The following is a 17,229-nucleotide window of genomic DNA, read 5'->3' as shown; positions in this document are numbered from 1 at the left end:
ATAGAAGAAGTTGTCGTCCAACATTTTATTCCTAGAGCAGCCAGTAAATGCCTTTGAGATCTGCACAAGCAAGACAAAAATGCAGTGTACCTTTCTGCCTAAATTCTTCATGCTGTCTCCAATCTTGGAAATAATGTGTAATCATCATGCTTAATAGCATACAGTACTCCTTTTTATGGTACAGTAGTCATAAATTGCTTAACACCCTTTTTAAATCCAAGCGATTTGGTGTCCATCTCTACATCTTGCAGCAATGAATTTCACAGTTTAGGTTTGTACAATAAACTGGCATTCTCTACCACATAGTGGCAATATGAACAGTGACAACGCTTCTGTCTTGAACTTCTCATTGTACAAGTTTATTTAAGGATCCTGGATTCAGATATCAAATTGAATGAACATTTCCCCGCCTATTCAAGCACAATTTAACACAATGTTTTTGAGATGCAATCAGAACTGTATTACTTATTCAAAGTGTGGTTGCATCTGGCACTTGTTTATAAAACATCACAATATGAACATTTTAATTTTTAATGGCCTTCTTTCCAACAGTTGTGCACTGGATGGGTATTTTATTGAGCTATCTATAGGAATGTCAAGTTCTGAAGAGTCACTATCAGCTTTAATCACAAAAGTTAGGTTTTTTTTGTGCTTCCAATTGTACTTGTTTATGTGTTTGCCATTTTATGCTTGTTTGTTTTAAATTCCTCCAGTGTGGAGAGATCCTTTGGGAATTATTGTTGTCTCATTAATTATCATACATTAATTGGTGTTAGAAAATATAGCTTCCGCTTACCTTGAATTGTAAATCATTTATGAACAATTAAGGAGCACTGGGGAACTCTATTGTCCATTTATTTTACACTTAACATTCTTACTGGTTACTAATTATCGATCCAATTAAAAAAAACCTCTTCTTTCATAATTGAATTAAGTTTGCTCAAGAGATTTTCATTTACTTTATCAAAATGCTTATAATGGCTGGCTAAGAGACTTGAAAGAATATAGGAAAATAATATAAGGTAAAGGTAAAGGTTCCCCTCGCACATATGTGCTAGTCGTTTCCGACTGTAGGGGGCGGTGCTCATCTCCATTTCAAAGCCGAAGAGCAAGCGCTATCCGAAGACGTCTTCATGGTCATGTGGCTGGCATGACTAAACACCGAAGGCACGGAACACTGTTACCTTCCCACCAAATGTAGTTCCTATTTTTCTACTTGAATTTTTATATGCTTTCGAATTGTTAGGTTGCCAGAAGCTGGGACAAGTAACGGAAGCTCACTCTGTTATGCACTGCTAGGGATTCAAACAGCCAAACTGCCAACCATTCTGATTGACAAGTTCAGCGTCTAAGCACTGAGCCACCGTGTCCCTTTTAGAATATTACAAGTAGACATTATCTCCATGTTCTTCCTTTATCAAGAGCACAGGTAGATATTTTCCCAGTACATAACAGGTTATTAAACAGGTTGTCAAGAAATGAATTTAAAGATAATTTGGGTGCTAAAGTAAATATATCCAGTTGCCAGATCTAATTACTTTTTTCCGTTTTAATAAATCTGGTAATAGCAGACTCTGAAAATTTTGATTTGTGACTGTAAGTAGCTATTAAGAATTTTAAATTCTTGGTAATTTGTCTGTTCTCCTTACAAGGGAAGCTTCCTAATTCTGCCTTCTTGACTTAGATCATGGCAACCCATCCATGGAAAAAAGGTTAACAATTGAACAGATTTCCCTGGTCTGTTTTTCACATGCCATTCAGATTTTCTGTCCTGGTAAATGCATTGCAAACCACCATCTTTTTTTTCTCATGCCTTGAAGATCCCTTTTGTAATCATATTCATCAACCTCAAAATCAATTTGCCCTGTTTTCATATATAGTATTTCATTCCTGAAAACATTTCCTAGTCTTCTGCACAAAGGTACATTTGAGGAATTAACTTTTCATTTAAGCTATTTATTAGATCTGCTTTGACTCCTATATATCAAGCATTTCAATTTCTTAGTCTTTTTTCTGCTACTTTATTTAAATAACTCATTGTTGATCTTAATGTTATTAATGTTAGTTTCTTCCAAAGCATTCTTTGCATCCCTTATTGTCTGCTTGCGTTTCTTTCCTGCAGCCTAATACAGTATTCTTTGCAGGGCCATCTGAACAATTGTGTATTCGGATGCAAGCTCTCTTTTAATAGCTTTAATGATGCTGATCCTCTGAGGTTTCTTCTATAGCGTGTGGGAGCTGTAAAACAGAGTTTGTCCAAAAGGAATATGGTTTTGCATGATGCTCAGACTTAATGTTTCAGTAGCAAAATAGAATATGTTACTATGCTTTGAGTTCCCATATAATTCTGTACAACAAATGCTGCACAATAGCCAACTGAATAAATGTATCTTTCAGAAGAACAGTCGTGTGTATCTCTGAACATTATACTCCCCCCCCCCCCGGGGTTAACTAATACTAATAGAGTTTAGAGTTTTTATTTTCTTTATGCAAAAGAGAAATAATTCCAACCCTTTGCATTCCTTAGATTTGCTACTTTAGGGCTTGTGTGTGTCTTTCTCCGTTTGAACTAAATGTAAGATTCTTTGGCTTGGCTCACTGGAGCCAAACCTTCTCTTGATTTGGAGGGAAAGTTGTGTTCTTTTCGTTGCTGGTTCTGCAATCTGAAGTGGTGACTACCAAGTGTGTACTAGTGTTACAGTTACATAGCGATTGTGCTATGGATGGAAGCTATTCCTGTCTGGAACTTTCTCCAAAGGAGCCTGACAGCAGTAGTTTGTAACCGCTGGCTTGAACGAAGCTTGAATCTATCTTATTCATTGAGGAAAGAAGCTTTCCTTTTTATATAAACAATTCAGATTGAGTTAATGGAGAGGATCAAGTGTTCCTCTTTGGAGTTGCAAGGCTGTTGGCTTTTGCTTCTCCAAATCTGTTCCCCAAATTAGGAAAAAGAAAGTGCATGTGAAAAAAAATTTACATTCTGTAGGGGGAAAAAGTGCATGTGAAAATATTTGAGGCATCAGAATCAAAATGGGGAGGGAAGAAAGGGAGTTCTGTAGATAGTCAGAAAGACCCTGACTATCTATCTGAAGGGAGAAATCCTGTAAATGATGCTAATTTATCTCTCTTCTGATGCAATTTCCCAGAGAAATTGCAGACCTTGAACAATTCAGTTAATATGTTTCTATATCAATATTTAAACCTGATTCTAAGTAGTTTCATTGTTTTAATTTCTATCCAGCAAGTCCCATAAATTGTAATGTCGGGGAAGAACTAATAGTTCTTTGCTATGTTTATTTATAGTTTATTCTATAGATCCCTAGGATCCCTTAGCTGAAAGCCATTACTGTTTGGCTGGCCAGCTTAGAGACTGCCTCATAGATATTGGCTGTGTCAGGCATAAAAAAGCCACAAAATGATTTGTCTGGCTTTGACAATGTGAGGTATGAAGCCCCTACTTTAGCATAGATTTATGTGGGAACCTCATCACAGTTTGTTCAACAAATAATAGTTTTAAAGCCCTGTTCTGGGATTATGTTGACTGTTGATTTCAGGTCCACCTTTAATTTGCTGTTTACTGCTGTAAACATGATACCCGTACTTTCAATGAATACCATTAATATCCAGGAAGTGCCTAGATTACACCAAGTTTCATTGGATTTTGTTTTTTTTAAAAACTCTGCTTGGCATTAATGCCATTTTTTCTTCTTTTAATTTACTGCCAAGGCTCAGGTCTCGGAACCTATCTGAATATTTATATAGACAGAGATCTGCCATGCAACAACTCTTCTTTTTGTCTGAAATAATAGTAACTAGCAAATGATAGATAAATTAAAGACATGTGCACACTGTGTGAACATGTAAATCCGAAACATGAAATTGAACTATTGGCCAAAGCAGATAAGGTGCATTTTATTTATTTATTAGATTTATTTGCTGCCCATCTCATTTTGATGGTATCTGAAGGCTTAAGTCACTGTCTATAAATATTTTAGAGTAAGCTTTTCTATATGGTTATAAAGGACAGTGTTCCCTTCTTCAGTATCTTAGATTGATACTAAGTGTAGCTAGCAATTATCTGTTTATTTTCTATTCAAAATCAAAAGCATTTTGGAAAGTTGGTAATGCATTGAACAGTAAGGCATTTCCTTAACTTCAACAGTGGACTGCCTATCCGAACCAAAGATATAAGTATTGAGATGGTCTGAAAACCCACAAGATTATCACAATTAATGTGCTGTTTTTAGTAAAATCATTCAATTCAATAATTTTTAGTAGAATGCCAAAGAACATCTAGTATTGTTTTTAGCATTCAAATCATACAGTTTTATGGTGCTGTTAACGATAACTTTTAGACTTTTTTCATCCTGTGAATGAGAGGAGATTTTAAGTGGCATTGCTCAAAACTAAATTTCTAGTATTGCGACTGTTTTTTTTAAAGAAGTGACTCATTGATCTCAGACCTTTTTTGAGTTGCCCTATACATCTAAGAATCAGGGATACGTTGGCTCAGTGGCTAAGATGCTGAGCTTGTTGATCAGAAGGGTCGGTTCGAATCCCTAGTGCCCCATAACGTAGTGAGCTCCCATTACTTGTCCTAGCTTCTGCCAACCTAGCAGTTCGAAAATATGTAAAAATGCAAGTAGAAAAATAGGGACCACTTTGGTGGGAAGGTAACAGCATTCCGTGTGCCTTCGGCATTTAGTCATGCTGGCCACATGACCACGGAGATGTCTTCGGACAGCGTTGACTCTTCAGCTTTGAAATGGAGATGAGCACCACCCCCAAGAGTCGGGAACAACTAGCACATATGTGTGAGGGGAACCTTTACCTTTATACATCTAGATGGCAGCAATTTTGGGGAAGTTAGTAGTAAATACCATAGAATTCAGTGAAAATAGTTTCCAAGAAATTCACTCTTAAGTGGATTCTAAACAGAGACACTAGGATATATATTAATGTCATCTACATCAGGGCTGTCAAACTTGTGGCCCGCAGCCCATATGCATCATGCACTGGCCACGCCCATTTAGCGAAGGGGAAAAAATCTTGATACATCTTGTGATGACACCATGACGATGCAAGAGGGAAAATAAAGTTTGGTATTGCAAAGGTATGTCTATGCTGATACATAGAATGTTAGAACCATGAATCAAGATTCAGAATCAATGTCAAGGGAATTAGTAAACTTAAATGGAGTAAAATGGGTCACAGAGGAGCTTCTACTGAAAACAAAACAGTTACCATCATTATTTTAAAAGGGAATATCAAAGACAGTGCTTGAAAACAATCCCAAAATGATGTAATAATGTCAGATCAAATTCAAGGCAAACCAATGAGTATTATGGAGACCCTAACCTATGTTCCAATAGCAGATGCAGAGCATAAACAGTTTGAAAGTTGTAACAATTTGCAGCATCTTGTAGATACAACATTGGAGAAATGTATCTTACTAATTATAGGAAACTGGAATAATAAATTCGGAAATAAAATAACATTTGAAATAATGAGAAAATGTTGTCTTACTTTATGGAATGAAGCAGGAAACAGATTAATAACAGTTCTGCCAAGCATATTAAAGTTTATAGCAATTACATTTTTCAACTATCTAAAAGAGGACTCTACAGAGTCGAGGTGGCGCAGTGGTTAAATGCAGCACTGCAGGCTACTGCTAGATCAGCAGTTCAGCGGTTCAAATCTCACCGGCTCAGGGTTGACTCAGCCTTCCATCCTTCCGAGGTGGGTAAAATGAGGACCCGGATTGTTGGGGGCAATATGCTGACTCTCTGTAAACCGCTTAGAGAGGGCTGAAAGCCCTATGAAGCGGTATATAAGTCTACTGCTATTGCTATTGCTATTGCTACACGTGGACATTTCCAGATGAATATTAACCAGAATGAAACTAACTGCATACTCTATAAGCAAAGATGGGGGGAAAATTGTTACACAAACAAGGCCAGGTTCTGACTGCAGTTCAGATTGTAACATTATTGATTCAACATTACCACTTAAATTCATAAAACAAATATCATGTAAACAATATCAGCAATATTCCACATAATTGCATTATGTGGGTAATAGTTTAAATGTATTAGAATTGATAAGTACTGTACAGTGCCTGAATAACTTTGGGCAAAAATTCAAGACATCACACAGGTGAAGCAAATAAAGGTATCTTGAAATGCAAACTAGTTGTTTCTTGATATACTGAAAATACTGGCCCTCCCCAGAAAGTCTGAAAGGCAATAAAACAGAGGAAAATTATTCCAAAATACTGATTTATAGGGAAGAGCAAAAGGTAAGGTGATACAAGGAGCACAAAAAACTGAGGATAACTTAATACGAATAGATAGGATCTACTATATAACAGAAATGGTGATTAATAGCATTACTTCCTGGACAACAGATATATTTAAGAAAAAGAGGAAAACATTTTATCAAGTCTGGACAATATTAGATATTAAAGTATAGAAACATCACATTGACAATGAATGTCAATGTCAAAATTACATTTTTTTTCCAGTTCTGACCTTAGAGTGATGAAAGTTGGATCATTGGAAAGACTAAACAAGGAAAAATGAAACTGCTGTGGCTGTGGAAAATTGTTGAGAATATTTTGGTCTACACCAGGGGACAGCAACCCGTGGCTCTGGAGCCACATGTGGGTCTTTCATCCCTCTGCTGCAGCTTCCTGATGCCAGTCAGCTCCACAATTGATAGGGATTTTGGTTAGGACAGGTAGAGGAAAAAGGATGCGGCGCTAGGAGGAAACTCTATGGTGGGGGAACCGGACTTCTGGTCAGCTCCAGAATTGATCAGGGGGCTTCTGGTTAGGATCTTTGTGGCTCTTTGCGTGTTTAAGGTTGCCAACCCCTGGCCTACACAAAAAACAAATAATAATAACAAACTTAAGACTTAGATATTTTGAATATGTAGTGGAAAGGCAAGATTCATTAGAGAAGATCATGATGCGGGGTGGGGGGATCAAAGGAAATTCAATGTTATTAATTATATAAAGATGAATGTTACAAGAATTTTAAAAAGCAGTTATTGACAGATAGTCCTAGTGAAATGTTATTCCTGGATCACAAAGAGTCAGGGATCACTGAATAAAGACAACACAGATAACATGACTTCCTTCCAAGAAAATATACATCGATTTTGCTCAGTACATAATAAATTCCCAATTCTGATAATTTTTTGGTGGCTTTTATGTCAACAAGCAAATTAGGTGATACTTCTCAACATATCTACAAATCCATCAGGAAGTAATGCTATTAATCACCATTTATGTTAAATAGCAGGACCTGCTTATTATCAAGAATCTTTCACTTTTTAAAAGACTAGCTTTTAGTTTCCTGTACACATCTGGCTGACAGATGATGCAAGAATCTTATTTGCCTTCTGTAGACTAGATTGTATCTAAATTTTAAATCCTCTGCACATGATCAGGCTACGCATGCCCAAGGATTGTGGAATTCACATAGGTTTATGAGGTTATGTTGTGATGAATTGTGAAATTAATACCAATCATGCTTGGTTTGGTCTGTAGCAGGTTTGATTTTACCATATAGTTTGAGGATTTATGATGCTCATCTAATTAGATATAGTTAATCAATGTTGGATTAGTGCCCAGTTTAATAACTATAAGACAACTAAAAAAAGAAAATGACAGGGTATTTGGCATCTATAGTTTGCTGTTAAAATTATTCCAGTGTTTTGTCAAGGACAGATGCTGAATCTGGACATAATTTTTTTTGTTAGACTTTGTTCTCCCTATGACTACACCAGTAACATAAAGCTACATATAAAAGACACAAACCACAGGCAGACTCAGATGACAACTTTGCTCCTATATTATGTAATTTATTTAATCAACAATATTTAATATTGTTGCCTTAATAGCACAGTTAGGTCGGTTTCTGCAAATCTGAGAAATAGCAATACTTTAATTTTGGTACTTTTGGGGCAACTAATGGCTACAGCAAGTGAAGCAATGTCATTATGATATTATACAGATAAGTAGGGATAGGATTTTCAGAGATTGTGATTTGGAAAAAAGAACCCTTTCATGTGTAATAAGCCTTTCTGCTGACCTCTTTTTGCTTCTACCAAAATTATGTTTGTATTTTGGGGCATTCAATTTCATAGCAGAATTTCTGTAGGCCACCAAAAAGTGGTCAGGGTTGGTCTATTTATCTTTATAGAAAAGGACCATTTCAACCAACTGAGCTATTGGGTATTGGCCATCCTATGGGGCGGGAGTGGGAAGAATTTCAGAAGGAAATTCAATTCTGAAGTTATATATACTTTGTCGAGAAATTCAGTATTGTCATTACCTGAATTGAGGTCACAGGTGCTTTTCTAAATTAAGTGCTACATATTCAGTAATTTACCAAAGCCAGGAAATTTGTATTATCACTTAACACTACTTTTTAAATAACTGCTGCAATCACTGTAATTTTCATGGCCTGATTTGTTTGCTTTTTATTTTCCTTTAATTTTGCTGCTTGTATTACCCTCCCAATCAGATATGTGTGTGCGTGTCTGTCTATCATCTACCTACCTACCTACCTACCTACCTTTTCATGGCTGCTTTTATTAATTTATTTTATCCAGACTCTGGTCCAGCCACGATAAATTAGATTTTACAAATGCAATGTTATTTGACTTATTTTTTCTCTAACAGAATAATGCAAATACTTCTTTGGAAATGTTTATGCAGTTCCTGCTTCTCATGTCCCAGGAGCCTCAAATTACTTCCTTAGTAACGGATTCAAGCTGTCTTTCTCTATGTCTAAATAGAAGAAAATGCAGTGTTTTTAAAACAGAGCAAAACTTAAAATGTAATTTGGCATAGGCACATTACCTGATGTGAATACTTTTTAGATTACAAAGAGCCAGCTCCCAAATTATATCTTTATAGCCACATATCCATCAAAGTACAGTATATTAGGCTGCCTGCATATCTCAAAAATTCGTGACTAAAATATGATTCAGTTTCTATCTACCATGTTTCCCTAAAAATAAGACAGGGTCTTATTTTGTTTTGACCCCCGGAATAAGCACTTGGCCTTATTTTCAGGGAGGTCTTATTATTTTTGAGGTGCAGGAGGCAACGAGCATGGTCACTTCATGGTTGCTGCTGTGTTGCAATATTTTTGGGGAGGGCTTATTTTAGCACATGTGCTCAAAAGCCCGACTGGGCTTATTATCCGGGAAGGTCTTATTTTCAGGGAAACAGGGTATACCAGTGGTGGGTTGCTAACCAGTTTATTACCAGTTTGCTCGTGCTTGCATGCTCATAAGCATCCGGGGGTGGGGGTGGGCGGAGCCTCTGCTGCCACTACCGGTTCAGTCGAACTGGGTCGAACTGGGAGCAGTCCACCTCTGGGGTATATGCTCTGTTACCCGAACCTACTTAGAATCAAAATTTACTAGTACATTAGATTCCATCTGAGGAAATCTACAAGACTCTGTACATATGTATATAGTTTTGCAAGGACATGTGGATTCACACAGTGACATGTCTAAAATTGGGAGTTTCTGGTAACAGTGGCTACTGTCTAGATTGGGTTCATACATGTTTATATTGTTAACCTACTTTGATAACCTCCCAGCAGTACATCCCAGCTTGAATCGTGAGATACCTTGCCATCCAATAATTCTTGTGTATGAATGTATGTTTTATAGGTAGTCCTCAACTTATGACTGCAATGGAGCCTGCCCATCATGATTTTAAGTCATGACGGTTGTAAGTCGGATCATCCATGTGATCCACCCTTTCTATGAACTATTTTGTGGTGATCACTAAGTGAAGACAGCCATCATAAAGTGAATGACACAGCTGTTAAGCGAACCAGTAGTTCCTTTTGGGCCGGTTTCACCAAAAACCAGAAGTAAATGCTGATTTTCAGCAAAACCATTATAAAATGTGGTCACGTGATTGTGGCATGCTGCAAACCGTTGTAAATGGGGGCTGGTTGCTCAGCATCCACCATGTGGTCACATGAGTGAGTGTACAGGTGGGGGCTGGATGTCAGAACTTCAAAACTGGGTTGTAATTAAAACCCGTTGTAACAGTTACTAAAGAACCAGTTGTAAGTCAAGAACTGTCTATGTTTTGTTGTATCGGCTTGAAATTGTGGGGCCATGACAGTTTAATATAGCTGTAAAATAGAGAAAGGTGGCCTGTAGTATTTCATATGTTTTTGAACTAGAATTGAAGGCATCCTTCATGATTTCTACAGCTATTGGGAGTTGCAATTTAGAAATGTAGGCTGTTTGGCTTTGCAGTATAAACTTTTTCAGCCTCTTCCCTGGGCTCTGACTTGCTTTTCACAAAATGGAAGTGAAACCAGAAACGGATACCTTGTAACACTATATTATTACAGGGAGGGGAGGGGGAGCAAAAAAGGGCTTCGTGTTGGGTGCTTCAGTAGCGAGAATGAGAGCTCATGTGTCTGCCAAGGCTCTTGTGTGCCTGTTTACTATTTCCATATTCATCTTGGATACAGAATATTTTCTGGAAGAACATAGAAGAACTGCTGGTACCTCTCAGTGCTCAAAGCTTTGAATCCTTTCTGTGATGGAGGTGAGAGAAGCAATGGGGTTCTTTTAGTGTGTGTGTGTGTGTGTGTGTGTGTGTGAGAGAGAGAGAGAGAGAGAGAGGGAGAGAGGGAGAGAGAGAGATTCTTCTTTGAATACAAAGTGCCTCTGATTGCTACAACTGCCTGCTTTTGAATTTGAGAAGCTGTTCTGGTGGCTTCACTGCAAAACTAAGATACAACTTTTCTGAATGACTGTTGTTGTATAAGCAGGCAGTTTGCTATGGATACTCATTTCTTCTAATATGTTTGCTATATATTGGCTCTGACCAGCAATTGGCTAATGTTAACAATCTGTTAATCAGAGCTTTAGTTTCATAAGTTGTCCATTCCTGCTACTCTTTGTGCTTTAATAGCTGCAAGTGAATGATGTATTGGGTGGTGTGGGGAATCCACCATTTTCCATTACACTTTAGGGACGCCACTTGGAACAAAACAGCATGATTATAGTCCTTGGATTTGGATTTGTCTGAACACATATAGGGAATACTATCTTAGAATAGTACAAAATAATTAGAGTGATGCTCTATTTCAAGGATATGCTTTTATCGGTATTAATTAACAAAACAGAGCAAACCTGGAGGTACAACTTTGATATACTTGGTTATCTTAATGGAATAAACCAGTTGGGAGGCCTGATTCCAACATTTAGCAAAAATTCACAAATTTTTAAACTAAATCAAAAGTAATGGTTTAGAAAACTGAGCAAAAACCAAGTACCTTTACAAATAAAAAAGATTGTTTGGAAATCTAGTTCATGCATATTATCAATAGCTAATTTAAGAATAGAAATCTTTCATAATTTGAAGAACTTTGATATATTTAATCATCTTTTTCTGAACAATAATTGCTTCTTATCTCTGGCTTCATATTATATTTTGTTGTACTATATTAAAAATACCAATACCTGTAAAGTGCTTTGTGGAATCGGGCTTATGACTCCTACAAAGAGGAGGAAGTGGCAAAGAAGATAACAGTGTTGTTTATAAATAAAATTAAGTTGGTTAGCTAGTAAGGTCAGCCAAACTTTGTGGCTTCCAAATGAAAAATAGTTTGAAAAGCATGTCTTAAAATGTATTATATATGTCTTAGAATGGAGTGGTCTGCTATTTTGAGAATAGAAACAGACATTTGTGGAGTGCATAAAGCAAAGCTGATTCTTTGTGTGCAGATATCAGTAATTATCAATACTGTTTCTGGGATGTTACTGTCCAAAACTAGAATCTTAATTTTTGTCAATTCATGTATTGTACATTTTTTTAAAGTCAGACCTCTTTTGCATTTCTCTTTAATCTTTTGTGTAATTAATTGAGGTAGGAAATACTTCTCATTGCATATATATTCTAAAATATTCCAATTTCATTTCCTTGATGACATTTGCAATTTTCCAATCTCTTCTCTTTCGTTGAAGGACTCATTCCAGTTATGATATTTTAAGTTATCTTTTGTAAATTAACATTTCAAAGGCTTCTGTTCTCCTGGTTGCCACTGAGGTCATTGCCTGCTCTTTTACTTCATACAAAAGAAATGACAAGACATAACAGCATACAATTTGCTAAACAAGTTCCAATTTTAGGTCCCAACAGCAAACAAGCTGACTGATTTTTTGAAAAGCTACCTTCATCTGTTTAATCCTTACCCCTTGCTAAAAGAAGAACAAAGACTCTATTTAAATTCCCTCGGCTGTTGTTATTTAATTTGGATGTGATCGGAGGGAATTTAAGCAGGATGATTGAATGCAAATTAGTTTTCAACTAATTAGCAAATGCTTTATAATTCGTCCACCACATAGAAACATTGGTATGGTTTCCTTAACTTTGCTTTAATGTGCTGTTTAGAATCTTAGGGCATATCTAGATACTACTGAATATCTTGTTGTCATGACCTTTAACTGGATGAAATCATAGGCATTATAGGCAACAATTTTTGAACCAAGGTACTTCAAATGGGCTGACTTACAGAATGTGTCCATGTGTCTGGGATCCATGACTCCCAACGGATGAAATTTGGGAAAGTTGTAGCTGCTTCATTGCTACTGGTTGCTGCTGCCACTGTCGTGTGATGTTCATTTGCAACATCACTTTCTAAAAGTGCAGCAGGTGTTCATATTTTCACAGATTACATTTGATTTCCAACACTTATATTAGGTCAGGAAGCAGACCTGGTAACATAACTTTAGATTTATTTTTACCTCATAGCTACTATCAATGCCGCTCAAGCGCAACAGTGATGTAAATTCCAAGCTGCTGCTGCAGCTGGGAACAGTGAAGGGCAGTGATGAAGCCTTCCTTGTTTCTCTCTTTGTTATCTCAGACACCTCATGGCCTTAGCTATGTTTTGATTAAACAACAGTATCCCTGCGCTGTGTCAAGCAGTTCTAAACCTCAGGTTGCTTTCCATACTTCTTCTTTAGCAGAGCATTAGTGCATGCTTAAGCTTGTTTTATTTATTTATGAATTTTTAGACCACTTTTACTTCAGAAGACTAAGTGATTTACAAAGAGCCTTCTCGTGATTCTTTTCTCTAGGCTTCTGGCTCTTAGTTTAGATTGAGTGACTGAAGTATTTCTCCTTCTGTGGCTAAATCAGATTGCATTCAAGAGATGCCACCCATTAATGCTGAAAAGTCAGAGGTGTCCTTGGTAGAAGCCAATCCTCTCTATTTGGCCTAACAGAATTCAATACAGTACGTGTGCAGTCCTGGACATCTAAGGGCATCACAGACCTGTTATTGCTCAATCTTGGGTGGCTGAACGGCATTTCTCTATCTAAGAAGTTGGACATGCAGCACTCGGGGGTCGCGTAACTACTTGTACATGGGCAGGGACGTGCAGTCACTAGAGGCAGGGGAGGCAGGGCCTTACCAGTCTCCTGAGGGAAAGGAAAGAACTTTAAAGAATTTTTAAAAAATAATTAAAGCCAGGGTAGTTGCTATCAGATTCCAAGTCACAGTGGCTTGGTGTCTGCTCAGTGTTAACTATAGGAGGAGGCCAGAGAACTCGGGGCCTCCTTTGCATAAGGAATTTTTTGCCTTTTAAAAGTTAAGAAAGGGTTAAAAAGCAAAAACTTTTGTATGCAAAGGAGGCACTGATTCTCCCGCCTCCTGATCTGGGAGCAGCGAATCATGCCTGTGCAAGGGCACTTGAGCGACTGCACAATCTAGCAGTTTCCATTGAGGGTGATTCTGGAGAGGTTGCTCTGGGCCACCAGCCGCTGTTTCTTCAACAGCAATTTCTTCTCTGCCCGGCATTTTCTACTGGGCGGCTTGGCGCCTTTGCTGCAGACAAAGTCGGGTCTTGGCGGCTCCCGCAATGCAAAGTGCCCCACCAGGCACTTTGCATCGCGGGAGCCGCCAAGCGCCGACATTCCCGCTGCCCCGGCCTGCAGCCAGCCCAGCACCGAGCGGGGATGAAGAGGAGGAGGAGGAGAAGGACAAGAGCGGTGAGTCCTTGTGCCGGCCAGCCAGCCAGGAAGGGAGCAGGTCGGGCGGGAGGTGGGTCAGCTGGCTGGCTGGGGAGGGGGGATCATTGCCGCTCAGGAGGCCCCCGCCGCTGCCGAGAGCAGCTTGGGTGTCCCGGAACTGTCCGAGCTGTAGAAACGGCGGCGAGAAGCAGCTTGGACAGAGCCGGGACACCCAAGCTGCTGTCGGCAGCGGTGGGGGCCACCTGAGCAGCCATGATCCCCCCTCCCCAGTCAGCCAGCCCACCCACCCCCCGCCCGACCTGCTCCCTGCCTCGCCGGCCGGCCGGCACAGGAACTCACCACTCTTCTCCTTCTCGTCCTCCTCCTCCTTGTCCTCCCTGCTTGGTGCTGGGCTGGCTGCAGGCCAGGGCAGCAGAATTGTTCATCGAAGGAGGCGGGGGGCAAGGCGGTGGAGCGCGACAGCAGCAAGAAGCAACTTGAATGGAGCCGGGACACCCAAGCTGCTGGCGGTGGGGGCCCCCTGAGCGGCAATGATCCCAGCTCTGCTGCTCCTCGGCGGCGCCTGGGGTCAGCTTCGAGGTTAGCGCTCCATTCTGACGAGGCTACGGGGAATCCCAAAGGGTTGAACCCCTGGCCTCTGCCCAACTGCTGTGGCCAGAGTGGCGATGGTCGAGCCCTTTGCCCTGGTCACCTAATCCATGAGGATGGGTTGCGTCTTGAGGACAGCAGTCCGGGAATTCCTCTCCTCGATCCCCCCTCCCGGGCCCTTAAGTCGGAGACCCGCATGCCTGGTTCGTCCGGATGCGCAAGTCGAGGGCGCGGGGAAATTGAGCTAAAGGGGAGGGAGGTCAGCACGCCCGGGTCAGCGGGGCGCGATGCTCCGGCGGCGGAGGAGAAACACCTTTGATTTCTTTGCGTGGTTTTTTCCCCCCAGCTCAGTCAGGGAAGGTGGAAAAGCTCCCTGGAGTCCTTGCTACCCCTCGCCTCGATTCACTTTTCCCTGCCCCAACTTTGCCCACCCACGAACTGGAGTGATCCCGCTCTCCTAAATTTGTCGGGTTGCAATTGTGGATTTCCATGCGCCTTTCTCTGTAGAAAGTCAGACACTAACTTTCATGGCCTGAGTCTTTTGGAATGTCCTTTTGGAATGTCAGCGGGGACGGAGGAGACGGGGGGTGTGTGAGGTGGCAGAGTGCAGCAGCGGCAAGAAGCAACACCCCGCCGCTGTGTCCGACAGGCGTCTCGCGTTTATGTCTGCCATAAACGCGAGACGCCTGTCGGACACAGCGGCGGGGATGTTGCTTCTCGCCGCTGCTGTGCTCTTGCCTCACCAACGGTAACCCTCACCGCACGTCACTGTACATGGGGAATGATTACAATCCCCTATCCTCATCATGAATGATGTTCAATGGGTTACCCAGACCTGTTGGCGTAGGGTATACACACACTGAGTCGGAAAGTATGTCCATAGGTGTAAAAAAATTGTTAAACTGTTTTAAAAGAAATCCAGGTCAGAATTCATATACCTTCCTGCCCTTTCTATTAGAAAATTGATACAGTACTGAAAAAAATTGGCCACGCAGTAATGGCAGGATTTAATTAAATACAAAGTAGGATTGCAAAATTGAGTATGTTCACATGGCCTACTTTGTGAAACAGTTTTTCTCTAGAGAGAGCAACACTTATATTAGGGTAGATTTATAGTCAAGAGAAATCACTGCACTGATTGACAGGTTATTGTTACTCTTTGTCATAAAGTAGATTTCTCACAATACCTAGCAAGCAGGACTCCCAAGTATGATGGTTTCTAGACAACTACCTTATGTTCCCATTCACTTACCACATAAGATACCGACTATAAGATGCATTCCCCTACCCAAAGTGAGTGAAAATGTCTGTGCATCTTCTAATCTAGAGCAGGGGTTGGCAATCTTAAACACTCAAAGAGCCATTTTGACCCGTTTCCCACAGAAAACAAAACACCGGGAGCCACAAAACCCTTCCCATGCCTGACTATTTCCTGAGCAGCCACAAAACTAGTATATGTAGTTGAAGTAAGCATTCTGTTTTCTTCTGAAATTTTTCTTTTCTTGGGTTTCACCATGTTTGGCTACCGGGGGTTGAAAAGCTCAAGAAATCGCATTCTAGCGGGTGTTGCACATTGGCAGGTGTAACACATATTTTGAGCAACAGGGAGCAGCAGAGGGAACAGCAGAGGGATAAAAGAGCCACCCCTATTCTAGAGGAAATACGGGCCAATTTTTGGCCTCTCAAAACCTCAGTGTGTCCCATTTTTGCCCTCCCTGGCGTCCAGAAGCACTCTGCAGGTCAAAAACAGGCCCATTTTTGGCTGCAGAGTGCTTCTGGGAGACAGGAAGGCTGAAAACTATTTTTTTTCTTGTTTTCCTTCTCTAAACCTAGATGCGTCTTGTGGTCTGGCGCGACTAATGGTCTGAAAAATACAGTATATGTTGTAAAGTTCTGATCTAATGATGGGAAGAATTTACTTTTATTTTTCAATGATCTGTCCAATTTTGTACCTCTTTCTTTTCTATGCAAAGAAGCTTAAATTTGGCACTTTTTTCCATAGGAAAATGACTTCACTACTTCTTTATTTTTGTTTGTTGAACAGAACTGTCTATAGAATTCCAAATATGACTCATTATGACAATTTTTAAAAGAAATATTTTCTAATGAGTCTCAAGACGAAAAGTGTCTTTACCAGAATAGCATAATTAAAGTTTTCATCCAATTTCCATCCCTACCCCAAGATCTCTTTCCTAGTCAGTCTCTCCTAGACTATTCACTATTAGTATACATGTGAATTTAGGCTTTTAAAAATTATTATTACTATGTTATAATGTGCATCATTCAGTACTGTAAGCCTTATCTAGAGTTGGAAGGAACCATCAAGCTCTAATCTAAATTAAAGCACTCCTGATACATTATTATTAAGGTCTGCTTGAACACACCCAGCGGAAGAGAGTTGAGCATCTTATGCCTGATCCTCTTGTTTGGAGAAATCCATTTACCGTAAAGTTCTTCACCGTTCTTTTCCATCCTAAAACTCGCTAAATAATTTGATAGTGTCAATAAATTTCATCAACTTTCTAGTTCTCCATAATTGGATAATTGAAGGATGAGTTAAAAATCAGTTAATTATCTTCCATTCTTTGTGGAGGAAGAGCTCTTTCTATCAC

The 17,229-nt window shown here is 39.7% G+C and overlaps 1 protein-coding gene across 2 annotated transcripts in view; it reads left to right on the top strand.

Moving 5' to 3' along the window:
- The window catches only part of PKN1 (protein kinase N1), a 79,660-nt gene that overhangs the window by 7,150 nt on the left and 55,281 nt on the right, over positions 1-17,229 (top strand). Inside the window, exon 1 of one of the 2 annotated variants that reach the window (XM_087709732.1) lies at positions 10,574-10,594. The exons of the other annotated variant lie outside the window; for it this stretch is intronic. Coding sequence (XP_087565858.1) covers positions 10,589-10,594 — 6 coding nt within the window. The 5' untranslated portion in view covers positions 10,574-10,588. Of the gene's footprint in view, positions 1-10,573; positions 10,595-17,229 lie in introns of those variants that run through there. 2 annotated transcript variants of the gene reach the window in all.

Source organism: Thamnophis sirtalis, unplaced genomic scaffold, assembly GCF_051295495.1.
Source record: "Thamnophis sirtalis isolate CommonGarterSnake01/CBP01778 unplaced genomic scaffold, rThaSir2_p1.2 scaffold_3, whole genome shotgun sequence".
NCBI lineage: Eukaryota > Metazoa > Chordata > Lepidosauria > Squamata > Natricidae > Thamnophis > Thamnophis sirtalis.
Note: the sequence above shows the minus strand (reverse complement) of the source record. Positions and strands in the feature narration are given on the sequence as shown.